The sequence below is a fragment of the Gymnogyps californianus genome, chromosome 1, assembly GCF_018139145.2.
Source record: "Gymnogyps californianus isolate 813 chromosome 1, ASM1813914v2, whole genome shotgun sequence".
NCBI lineage: Eukaryota > Metazoa > Chordata > Aves > Accipitriformes > Cathartidae > Gymnogyps > Gymnogyps californianus.
In genome coordinates this window covers 175787753-175801294 of record NC_059471.1, presented here as the reverse complement: position 1 = coordinate 175801294, position 13542 = coordinate 175787753, and the positions used below count along the sequence as shown (strand labels likewise).

The 13542-nt window shown below is 39.8% G+C and overlaps 1 protein-coding gene across 2 annotated transcripts in view; it reads left to right on the top strand.

The window, feature by feature from the left end:
• Nucleotides 1–4094: 4094 nt before the first annotated feature.
• NAV3 (neuron navigator 3) overlaps nt 4095–13542 on the top strand; it is a 272512-nt gene continuing 263064 nt past the window's right edge. For both annotated transcript variants that reach the window (XM_050896725.1, XM_050896718.1), the window contains exon 1: nt 4095–4337. In XM_050896725.1, the coding sequence (XP_050752682.1) occupies nt 4095–4337 (243 nt within the window). The remainder of the gene's footprint in view (nt 4338–13542) is intronic.

Below are 13542 nucleotides of genomic sequence, written 5' to 3'. Positions count from 1 at the left end.
ATATGACAGCTTTTTCTGGGATGTGGGGATTATTATACTGAATGCATACATACTGTCTTACTTTGAGGTACAGATCATTCATCTAACTTATAATTTCTGTAAAAATATTGATTGCTTGACACTTTCAGAGTTGTGCTTTATAGCCAGATTGTCATCATTTTTAATCATTATTAGCTAAAGAAATGGTTCTGCCTTCAACATTTCGCTGGAACTGCCACTACTGTTACAAGATTACTAAGAACTGTGTTTTGGCCTTTGCTCTGTTTTCCCTTTTTTTGGTCTCTCTTTCCACTTTTATCTCCTTATCTAACATCCCACTTGAAATGTTGCCCCCTGGATTTTTCCACAGCTCAGTTGTCTTCTAGCTTCCTCATAACTCTCTAACTTTTCCTGCACAACTTCATCATTTCCCTTGTGTCATGGGTTCAGTCATGATCTGTGTTCATCCTCCTGCATCCTGAATCCAGAGGATGTCCCCTACCTGCCTGGCTTGAGGATGTTTAAGCCGATGAACGTCTAAGCAGGTAAATTAGAAACCTACAGGTCCTCTCTCTGTACGTTGTTTAGCCTGACCTGTTTCTTTGCTATCCCTTTCTAGACATGTTTCTATCAGCTTCATGTAACCAAGTGAAGATATGTGTCCCTTGTTTCTGTCAGCCGTATCTTTTTACTCACTACTTTTCTATCCTCCCAACAATACTTTTGTCCCTCATGCCAGGCAGTGTGGTGTTGTCTTTGATTTCATGTAACCCTAGGTTATAGCCACTGCTTGCAACTTCTCCACACCTGGTTTCTCACAGATATGCCTTCTTTCTGTTTGCACACTATTCACACATATCTAAATCATCCTCATTCCTTCTTTGGATTCTCCCTGGCAGCCCTGCTTGATGGTCACTTAAGCTCCCCACCCCAGAGCTACCGAGGATAATCACACCAAACTTACATTGCCAGTGTGATGCCTAAAAAGACGCCCTTCTTTGCAGCTTCCAGCTTTGCCCTTTCCCCACAGTTATGCCCTGTTCCTCACTTTATAGAATCCTTGTGGGCCAAGACACCTTCTGCCTGTGGTGCCATCCCCTGCCTGTCCAGCTCCACCACCAGCACCTGCGTCTGGTGCCAGTTCATGCATGTTGCCTACAGATGCTTTGTCCTGTGCTTTCTTGTTTGCATGGAAAACACTACTGAAGCTTAGCTGTTAAATATTCTTTTCCCCTGATATACTTCATAAAACCCACATTCATCATGAGGTACATAAAAGCCTTTCAAGCGAAAAATGTAGCTAAGTGATTTCTAAGGATAGCAGATGTTTGTTTACTTATCTTTTGCTTAGAACTAGAAAGAGAGAAAACAAAAAAAGGAAGACCAGATTTGCAACCAAGCTTGTAACCACATTCTTACCTATGGAGTATTATTTTTGTTTTCCTCCATTACCTTTCCAGATTCCTGCAGATAATCTTGTAGATTCTTTTTTGTATCTTCGGTAGACCAGAAGCACTTCTGGGTTTCATCATTGTAAAAATTCTAGCTAAATGGGGTTCTGAAGTTGATGGCCCTGACCTGGTACTAGCTTAAAAGTCATAATATAATTAACAATTATTTTGAAAGAGTAATAATTATTTTGAAAGAGTGACACCAGCTTCACATCATTGTTTCCAAACCCTGTTGGTTATGTATTACAGATGACTCTCTCCTAGTAAGCTTGCTTACTTATTACTTTTAGGGTTTCTGTGCTGGGAAAATGGGTTGCAAAAGAGACTGTGGGTATCATGACCTCATCATTCGTATTCAAAAGAAGAACAGCAAGATTACCATAATGCATTACTTCGTAAAATTATAACCCTGAGAAGTAATAAGATTCAATTACATTTTTTTGGCAAAGTTCTTTTTAAGAAAGTATCTGTCTCATGACTCTAGTTTATTCTTTGTCTTGATCATTGGTTAAGAGTCCTCATGAGGATTTTTCATCTCCTCAAACCTTGCAAGAGATAAATCCCTCTTTTCCTGTGGTCCGCTTCAGCCTTTGCATATGTGCACTTTCTAAAGCGTTAACTGTTAACAGTTGTGCCTAAGAAACCTAAATTCCTTACACAGCCACAGTGCTTTATGATGCTGGAGAACAAATGCGGACCGCACAAGGAGCTTTCTTCCCCTTTGCTCTGCACAAGACCTGAAAAGTCACACCAAACAAGAATCTTCCACTCGTTGGAGCAGAGTGGTAGATCCTGTGGGCTGAACTTGTCTAAAAGGCAGAGCAGTTAGCTCTGTGCAATCTTGCATAAAGCCCATTGCAGCTACTGTTAATGGTGGCAAAACCGAAGAGAAGTTAAGCAGAGGATGCTGAAACGGGTTTGCTGATCCTCCGTATACACAATTCAAAACTCAGGAGATTCCTAAACCAGGTCAGATTCACTCCTACAAACTACAAACAAGAATGGGATAGTTTATAAGTCAGTAGAGAGAGTTGAATTTTTAACTACTGTGTCAGTGTGATCTTTGTAAATGAAAGATAGAGGATAATACTGTGTATTACATCTTTATTCTGCAAAATAATTTCAAAAGGTGATTTAAGAGGATCCTTTTAGTCTGCTTCTCATTTACTCTGTTTTCTTTTCAATGCTTTTTCTAATTCTTGCCATCCTTAATTTGAGAACTTAAAAGTCCAGAAGGCTCTTATTTTCTCTTGGGCTTACATCTATAGTGTTAATAGTGTATATACTGTTCAGGGAAAGTATAGTTAATATCATATAGGATATTAGTGGCAGAATAGGATTCAGGTCATCTTATCTCTCTATGTTTTATTCTGGAAGAGATAACAAGAAAAACATGTGGAGCATTTTTGTCCATAATGCTGGGTGATAAAATCCCATAGGATTTTAATGGTGTGGCATTTCTGCACATTTTTTTCCTTATATCACAATTTAAAATGCGTTCCCCTGCCGTAGGCTCTCAAAGGAATTTACAGTTGTCCTTTTAAGTAAATGTTTATGCTGCTCAGCAATTTGGACTGTCCATTGTGACTCATTTTATAGCCTGCTCTGCTTGCCTATCTTTCTTGTATTTCCATGTACAAGAATTTAAGGTTGCCAGCAAGAATATTTCTATGAGCAACAAGCAGAAATGATGCGTTGGACATGGACTTCATGGAGCTTTAAATGTTTTTAGAAAGGGAAGTGTTAACATTGAATAGATGACGCTAGCACCACCACCAAGAAAGAAAGAAAAAAAAAGAACTCTGAAAAGCTGTATTGAGTAAATCTTCTAACAATGCTCATGATTTTCCTATATCCTGCTCTGTGTTTTTGTATGGATTTTTCATAGCACAGACAGACGTTACCCACACTGTGATTCAGCGTCTGTTCCTAGCCACGCTCTTGCACGATTTTAACCTGATTTCACGGGAGGAACAGGGAATGAAACACCGTAGCTCATGGTTGTCAGCAGTGAAAAATAGCCAGGAATCAGACAAACAGCTTCATTGCTGAGATTATTTCCGGGATAAAAACTCTTCCAACAGCTGTTTGCTTTGGCTACTGCTCAGGTCCTTTTTTTTTTTTTTTAAATCAGAAAAAAAAAGAGGTTTGTTTTTTTTTAAGATGTGGGCTGGTTATTTATGTAGTCAGGAAGAGGTCTCTGCTTCCAGTGTTGTGGTCTCAGAGCTGTTTTGACAGTTGGAGTACGGGGAGGTTTCATCTCTTCTCTCCCTCCTTTTCTCCCATCCTTCATTCACTTAACGCACAGACCTGGAATGCTGTAGGAAGAAGAGAAAGCGAATTTATGAGTTCTTTAATCCCAGACAGACAGCTCTGTGGCAGTTACCTTCAAGAAAAGTTCACGCCCCAAAGGAGTGTTTAGTCTTACAGAGCCACTGACTCACTGAGCAGCGCGTGTGAGTGGCTGCGAGGGAGAAGGGGAGAGATGAAGGAAAAGTTTTGCTTCCTTGTGAAACTTGTAATATTATTGTTTTAAGAAGTTTTTGAAAAGATGACTGCTACTTTTGTTTAAAGTATTTGTTCTGGAATTACTGAAGCTGGAGTCTACCAGACTGAGGTCAGGAGCATTTTCTTTGGCAGAAAGAAGATACTTTTATAGAAGCCATGCCTGTACTTGGGGTTGCCTCCAAGCTAAGACAGCCAGCCGTAGGGTCAAAGCCTGTTCACACTGCCCTCCCGATACCCAACCTTGGCCCCACCGGCTCGCAGCAGTACTCACCAAAGTCTTTGGAACTTACTGGGGCAGAGAACTCAATGCTTTCTTGTCAGCTTACGTTAAAGTCAACCTGTGATTTTGGAGAGAGGAGAGCACTTCAAGGAAAAACCCAGGAGATTGAAGATAGCAAGGTTAGTTGTAAACTTTACCTGCAGATCTCAATTCTCAGAAAATGTTGATTTGCTCAGACAAAAATCTGATAGAAACCTAATGCATGCAGGACTTGGGGGTAACTAGACTTTTGCTGTCATCAGTGAACTCACATAGCAGCCTTGGAAATTTGTTTTGCTCAGTGTGGCTGTTTGAAGAAATATTCTGTTTTTCAATGTTAGCGTTAAATGCTTCACAGGTGCATTTTGATAAGGATCAGTAGAATTATAAGTAGAGAAAAATCATTCCGGCACCCAGTAAACAGAGCAATGACATGACAGTACTTTAAAAAAAAAAAAATCTTGGCTGCTTCATGTCATATTATGAAGTTTAAAAAGAGCTCTCACGCCCACACCTATTCCCATAGGGAGGCTCTTTTAAAATAAAAACAAGTAGTTGATTTTCTTTTCACTTTTCAAATTATTTGCCTACTCTTACTGCAGAACTGCTGAACCAGAAAAACAGCTTCTTAATGAAAAGTACCTGTGTTTTTCTCTTCTGCAAAATAACTTCTTCCTAGACCCTATCTAGTTCTGGTTCATTGTGATTTTAAAAAAAGAGGTTTGTCTGAAGTAGGATGCCACGATGTTTTTTAGACTGCTTAGGGTTTTTTCTTCTGTAAGGGGTTTTTTTTTGAGTCTTAATTGACAATTAAAAAACTTCTGCTTGATTTTCTACTGGTCTTTCTGCTGTAGTTGAAAACATTTTTCATGCTTTGAACATGAGTATTGAGTCCCTTCTTGTCAGTAGTATATATTCCTGTAGATATTTCAGTCAGTACATTACAGCTGCATGTGTGGTTTAATAGCTTCAGCAAGCAGTGTTATGTGAGGTTACTTTCCCTTGCTTTTCTAGTACTTTTGGTTTGTGGAACTGATTACCACACTGGGATTAAACATATATTTGTAGTTGCTTCTTATTTAGTTTTGAGGACACTTGAGTGTCATCAGTGTTGTTAAAGTGGCAAGATACACATAATATATGTACTTGGTTTTCCTTTGTTTTTAGTTACTGGGTTAATTCAGTGTTAGTGAAGAAAGTTGGTTTTGCGGTTAAAGCATAGGGTTGGGATTCTGAACATTTGGCTTCCTTTTTAATCCCTGCCACATATTTCCCCATGAGATTTTGGTCATGTCACTTAATTATTCCCTTTTTGTATCACCTCTCCCTGCCTTCCAAAGATGATGCATTGGTGGTCTCAGACATGCTGTATAGAAATATAAAGAAGGAGCGGGGTGTTCATGTCTTGATTACCAGAAGCGATGAACAGCCCTTTTCTATGACATGAGTGCGACATGAAGATAATAATACAACTTTTCAACACAATGCGATTCCTGCTTGCTTGCTTATTTTTAATAGAAAATATTCTTTATGTTTCCTCTTTAATGTTGTTCTTTAACGGATATAGCATGAAAAGTAAATTAGATTTGCAAGTACTATTTTCAGAAAAAAAGAATACAGTTACATTGCCTACTGAGAGATGTTTCTTGATTCTTTATGAAAGTGTGGAGAAAGATACAAAGCATCTTGCCTTCCGTGTTCAAAACACTTGAGAACTATTAGTGATTAGCATGAGACCTAATGGGAGTCATATCCTTCCAAGGCATCTGGTCCTGAGCACTGCTGAAGTGCTAGTGATAAAGTAACAGGCTAGATGGACCCAAACTGTGATCCCAATTATTTGCCATTTCATGTTTCATGGGTTTGTCAATACTTGTAATCTTAGAGACTGTTTTTTAAAGAAAGAAACACAAAACAAACCAACCTCCAAAAAACAACCTACTAGCCATTAGATCTTTCTCTCTTTCTGTCTCAATGGAGGAAGCTGAGCACTTTTAAAATATGATCCTTAAAGAGTAAGGCCAGTTTGTGCATGTGATGGTCTGAAAACCTGGCCACCTGGATTTACAGAAGTGCTGAGCATTCAAGAAGTTACTAATTTCTACAGCCTTTCTGTATTCCCCCTTACAAGTCCAACTGTCCCAGTAAAGCTTAGTGGCAGCCCTTTGCCCAATTTTCTTCCAGGCACATTTTTTTGAAGGATGATCTTTTATTCACCTTTTAAGCAAGTTTCGTGAAATCTTTCTGCCAAAGTAGTTTGGGCTATAAGCTGGGTGGTTATGACGAAGAAATTATTTTTAGGCTTTTCTTACTAGTAAACTTCAAAGTATCAGCCTAAAAGTATTGAATGCTATTGTTCTTCATCAGTGATGGAGATCCATGCAGCCCTGTTTCCCAGTGCCTGGTAGCCTCAGCAGTATGTCTATGTTATCTAAGTAGTAGTTCTAAGCACAAATTTGAGGGAGTTGTTAAGAGTTAATCTCTCTTCAGGTTTGCTGAGCAGATACAAGTTCTGCGTTACAGATTGTGTTGTCCCAAAGCTTGACCATTTGTGAGTGCTGTTCCAATAGACCTTTGGTTGATTTCTTTGGTTAGCAAATATATTAATCAAACATGTGATATTCCTACGTGGCTCTGTGGTATACAATGCTGTACATTGGGAATGTTTCATTATAACAGTGATCAGATAAAAGGTCTTTCAATCAAAATGTAATGAATACCTAGTCTGAGTTTCCAACTGAGAGTAAAATCTGCCTATATAGCATACTGCTTGTATGCTTATGTTATGTCATTGGATATAAGGCAGCACTGATTTTTGAGGGAAAAATGATGGATATCTATCTGCAAAAGACAATGGAACATATGAATTAATCATCTGGTTAACTTTTGCCCTCAGCTGCTGGATTGCAACCTTTAACATTGCTTTCTTTGGTATTTTACATATGCTGCACTGTGGGTCACCAGCTTTCTCATCCTGTCTGGAAGGCACTTAGATTGACACATGTAGTCACTGTGACATATCCTGTTGCTATGTATAAGTGCTAAGGATTCCAAGATAAATTTGGGTTATACATGTCAATACTGTAGGTCATTGCCACCCAGCTGTTTCCTCTATGGCCTTCAGTCTCACCACACCTGATTGTTCCAGACTTTTGACACTTGCGTTGGCTTTCTCACACAACTGCCTTGCCAAGGCTGGTTAGGAATACAGCTGCAAACATCAGTTCTCTTCTCCCTAGGCGTCTCTCCCATCTCACATGATTTTGCTGCACTTGCACATGTAGTCTTGGTTGTTTTCTTTTTTGTGGACATGATGCAGTTTGAAGTTTAATAAAGGTGATACTATTTTAATAAAAACTGTCTTAGAGAAAGTTTGAGTTGATTATGTTCAAATTTTTTCCTAATTGGATAGAACATAGTTGAGCCTAGGAAAGCAAATAATAAGTTGCTAATGATTTAAATTATTCTGTGTGTAGTTTATTCAACTACACTTTTGTTGAAAATTTTCATAATTTGTGCTTTGGTACCTAAGTCACATACAGGTCCATCTGCTTTCTTGCTAAACCCACTAATGTTTAAACTGACTGCATGAACACTTATGATGTGAATAGTCATGCAAAATATTTGAACGCAAGCATTCAGAGCACATTCTTTTTCCCTGAGTATCATATAGACAAAAGTTTATTCCTATATATGTACACAGGAAAGGAAACCAGCTGCTGGATTCATGAGGTGAAATGCTGGCTCGCTTTGAAGCAGATGGAGTTTTGCTGTTCAGTTGGACCATAGAGTGTTTTTATGCAAACTCACGTCTGAAAACACCAATATCTTTTGTAATATTTTTCTAACTGTGGGTACAGTATTATTTATATTTCTGTGCCACCACTTTTATACTGCTTGCTAAATTAATGCAACCAAAATTATCAGATCATGCTAGGCTGCCTTGTGATACTGTTATAATTGTACAATGGGCTATTAAACAGTAACAAAATGAAAAAATATCAAGCGATATTGTAGAAAAGTAAATGAAGCAGTGGCTTAAAACTAGAGGAATGAAGAAAGAGTTTCTTTGCAAAAACAACTTATTTTTGTCACTAAATGATAACTCTGCACTATATTGACCTGTAGCAAAATGCCAATGGCAATAGCATTTTACTTCAGGTCACCATGATTGATTTCAGCTGCCCTCACACATTTGATGGTGCAGTCTCAAGGGCACTGCCATGTGCCACTCTCTGGCACAAAGCTGAGCAGCTGCTGGGCGTCAGCACCCCTGGTAGGCATGCCGGTCTTCTGGCCTGGCTTCCTGGGGCTGCTCCTTGCAGTGCTCTGCTTTATGCTCCCAGGGTTTTCCTCCCATCATCAAACTTTCTTCTTTCAAGAGCACTGCACCATCATTTCTGCTTGCAAACTAAATTTTCTCTGAGCTGAATCTGATATATTAATTGTAGTGTTTCAGTTATATGACTTGGATGATAAGATTTTAGCTTTCTTTCCTGAGTTAATTCATTCCTTATACTGTCATATTATCTTATTTCTTTTTTTTTCTTGTTTTCAGTTTCTCTTTGTCCATGTTATCTGTCTGCTGCTGTCTGCTTTATCTGTTTCTTCCTTCCTGTTGGCAGACATCTTTACAGGCTTCTGCATATGACTTATTTTTCTCTGTATCCACTAATCAGGTCTTCCTGTCATGACTGCAACATTTTTCATATCACTGTTCATTACTGGAAAGTGCTAGTCAGGCTTCACAACTGATCCAGTACACATATGTAAAACTAAAACTTTTCTAGATACTTCAGTTTTGGGGTTTATATTAAGATTCTTGTAGTATGGAGATACTGGTATCCAGAGGATGAATGGATGGTAATTTGTGATCTCCCTTAGAGGGGTCCAGCCCCACCAAGTTCATCATTAAACAATCTAACTTTGATACAGGAAGATCTCAGGGGAACTCAGGAAACGGATCTGCTGCAAGGCCTTCTGGAATAAATGACAAAGAATATGATGTGTCCACCTAAGGAATGAGACACAGCTGACTTCTTTTGTGGAGCACAGAAATCTGAGCCGCCGGCTGGGGGAGCAGTCTGTAAATCAGCAGAGCAGAGAAGAATAGATGTGCTCTACCTGGGAGCATGGCCAACAAAGAATGGGGTCTGAAACACTTAGTTGTACCAAGTGAACATCATCAAAGTAATCTAAAATGAATGTCAATGTCACAAAACAAAGCTAAATACTTTGATGTGATTAGGCAAAAACACGTGCTGCTGCAATTAAAGTGACTCTTGAGGTCCATTTCATTTAGTATCATACTATTGCATCTCAGTCCTGGTCTGAGGGCTTCCAGTGTCATTCAGCCAGCCTTGTTGCAGTAGGGCATTGGAATGAGCATGGAAACCTCCCATTTTTTCCTCATCAGTTGTAAGCAGTTTGTCAGTGATGTGGTAACTCCTACCCGTCACCAGACACCAAACTTGGAGGACGGCTAGGCTCCTCTATCCAGACAGATCTTAAGACAAATATTTTTGCTTTCTGTACATGGGTGGAGCTCCTGCTCACGCCAACGGGAGTACTGTGCACATTGGAAAACCAGACGTGTGCCATGAACGACTTCCATATCTCTGTCTTTCCTCAGCTAACCCTTCCACACCATTTACTTAGATACTGTGTGACCCTTTCCCACTATTCCCCAAATCTCTCCCAAGCAGAGCATCTGTTGCAATCCCACATATCTTTGACCTTTCAATTTCTTGGATACCTTTTTGTCCAGTCTCTCAGGGCCAAGCTCCACCAAGTTTCTTGACATACTGAATCTAGGGAACATAAATAAATGAGTTTATTTCCCCATTTTGTCATACCCTTTCTTTTCTCAGTGCTAGTGCATCAGAGATGTTTGCCTTGTGGGTTGGCAAGAAAGGAGGCTGCTCATGGTGCCGAGTTTTTCATTTACAGCACTACGGCCAAGGCAACAAAAAGGGCAGCAGAAGCAGCCAGAGACCGCCTATCTTCTCCCCATAGTGACCGCTAGTGATGGGAAGCCAGCATTGTTTCAAATGCACTGAACTAGCTGCCAGAAATTTCAATCGGCACTGCTGACACCTGGGACTATTTGTGTTTAAAATTCACACAGCCCCAGTGAAGCCGGGACAGTTGGCAGGAGTTCAGATTGTCAGCAATTTCAGCTTCTTGCCTTGTGCTCTGAATTATTTCTTTATCAAACAGATAACAGCGTCTTTAATGTGCTTTATGTATCCAGCACCATCTGTCTACACTATATTATAACTGATTTAAGAGCCTCATGCTGTATGAGCTTGGAGTCTTCACTGTTACATGTTTATTTTCTAATCATCTTCTAATCGTTCTGAGCAAATTGTATTGAGTGTAGGTTGAAAGATGCTTTTTGTTTGTGATTTGTAATTGGGATCATGGATAGGAGGGTATTTACCAACCCAAGCTTAAGACCTCTGCCTACTTTTCTAATGCTTTTGTTTTATTTCTCTCACAAAATAAGAACATAGAACTCAATGTATTTCATATTAATTTGTGTGTTATGAGCTGGTATTAGGCATCAGCAGAAAACAATTACTCTTACTCTTTTGTATTGCATCTGTGCCTAGGGAAGCTGCTTGGGGATTTCCTGACCAAACGACTTTTCATTAAAAAATCCTTTCCTTGAAAATGGGAGTGTGTCTGAGTGTGGATGCACTGTGGATGCACCAGCAGAGCTCCAGAACCTGAAGCAACCCAGCAACATTTGCTTGGTGCAACACTCTTGCAGCGCCTTGGGGTAGTCTGTTCTCCATGACCATAAATGGAGATAAGTGGTCTCCATCTCTAGATAAAAATAATGGGCTTATATTATACCCTAGGAAGTTTTAGTTAGGCTTTAGTAAAACTTCCCAGCAGTAACAGTAGTTAAACAGAGGAATGTTTTGCTTGCAGAAGGTATAGTATCTCCATCACTGGAGTATTTCAAAAAACAAAGGCATGTACACCTGCCATTAATAGCATTACTAGCACTGATCCTTCCTTGTGCAAAGGACTCGGTGGCCATTCTGATGGTCTTCTCATTCTCTTTTCTCATTCCTTGATTCATCTGAGTGCAGGTCTGTGGTAATGAAACCATACGGCTCTGGGAACCTGAGCAGACAGCCCTGTGACCCACAGTGCCATAGAGATGTAAGGACTCCCTTTGGAGACAGCTTTGCTACCTTAGAAAAAATGCCGTTGTACGGTATGTGTGTTTCCAGACGCATTCACTGAAGTATTGCAGTTCCAGTTAAGATTCCCGAAAGCACTGGCACGGTATCATTGGAGACCAGCCAGCTAGTTGCTTGCTTGGAAACACTTATTTCCCTGGCATATGGGATATCAGTATTGGAGTGCCCTCATGCCTCAAGATCCTGTGAGGTCTGGCAGTGGAGTGACCCTCAGGGACTCAGTTCTTTGCTCTGTAACAAGGAACATAGAAGCCCTGTGAACCCAATTAAGTTTAGGGCTCTGAGATCCTTTAAAAATCCCTTCAGGAGCACTGCGGTGAATATTTCAGCTGGCTGCATTTTGTAGGAGCTGTACAGCCTGCTCCCTAGAAGACAGGAGCATCCCAATGCACTCAGCAGAGTGAGGGGTACCACTAAGATTAGGAAGTTCGGTTCAGCTGAAAAACATTTATTCTCTCAAGTAAAAACATATGACAATGTCCTTTCTGTGCATATTTTCTGAGTTTCAAGCAGACCTTGATCCTAGACATTTTTACTAGATTGATGCCTTATCACGACCAGTGGTGTGCATGTGCACAGAAGTTAGTCACAGCCCTACAGAATGTATGGCTGTATTACACGGAGTGTGGGAGAAAGGGAAAAATATTATCCCCGCAGTGCAGAGGGAGAGGAGAGATTAAAGGGGAAATGGATAGTTTTCCCACACTCAGGCTGGGACTTTGTGGCAGGACTAGGAATTTCAAGTCATATCTATCTTGGGTCCCAGTCTCCACATCGTAACCACAAGCCCATCCTTTGTCTTTTCTAAGGGATCAGTTAAGAATAAAACATCCAGATAATGAGTTATTTTTCCTGCTTGCTTCATAAGGACAGTTTTGGCTTTTTCTTCATTTCAGTGTCAGTGGCTAGCGTCAGTGTGGGCCCAACTCCGAGCTGGAGGTGGAATTTTACTCCAGGAGCCACATTCTTTGATTTTGATGTATCCGATCAACACAGACCCTGACACATTTTATTAGAGATGCAGAATACGTTGTGCCCTTTGCGGAGCAGTATAACACTCATCAAAAGTCCTGTGTGCAATGCTGTTGATAGGCTTTTCACTTATTAAATATGATATGGAAAGTATAAATAGTTATGGAATAAAAGCAGGCCTTTTTTAAGGAGAGATGACTTTTTTGGTCCTAATTTCTGCCTTTGAATACACTGTCTAGCTTCTTTGTATCAGAAACTCTTGTATTTAGTAAATAATAAGGGCATCAATTACAAATGAGAACTGCTAATTTTTTTAACTATGTGTTCATTCTGGTCTAGGTCCACTATCCCTTTTTCTCTAGCACACTAATTTTTTGAGTCGCATAGTTTTTCTTGCACTTGCATACAGGGCACGCAAAGAGTAGTTCATTTAAAGCAGCTCTGTGTTTCACTTTGACCTGATTCACAGGATGTGGTCTTGGAGGAAGCCCATGCCTTAACAATAGCCTTTTGACAGCGAGGGTGTTTGGGGATTAAGCTGGAAGAGGAGGAAGCATCTATCTGTTCTCAAACCTACTAGTGGAATATTTTGTGCGAATCTTCACTTGCCCATGATGTTTTTAAGGTCACAAACCTTTCTTTTTTGTTTTTTCTGGCAAGAGGACACTGGCTGAAAGATAGCATAACTTATGTAAAATTCAGAAAAGGAATGCGGAGTGTTTTGTCTGGTAAATGTGAAGGGATAATTCCCCTGTGTAAGATGTGCAGATTTCTGATGGCTCTTGTATATGTTCTGTGTAAACCAAGTTGAGAGAGCTTGGAAAATAAGCAAATCAAAGGGAAGCATAATTTTGAAGTGGTTAGGGCTGGATCGTAGTATTTCTGGATATATAAACTGAGAAGGTGCCAGCCACTAAACATCTGTACTAACTCTGCATAAAACATGAGAGAAGGTAACCAAGTATAATATTAGTATTGTCCTAACCTACTTTCAGCATGACATTTTGTCTGACTTATCTTTTTAGTTATGTTTATTTTCCTGTAAACCCTACTTTACTCCTCTGCCCTTTTGATCTTAATACAGCAGAAAGCATTTCATCCTTCTATATATCTCTCAACAGTGGTTCAAAATATTTTATTCAGGTGAAACTCTCCA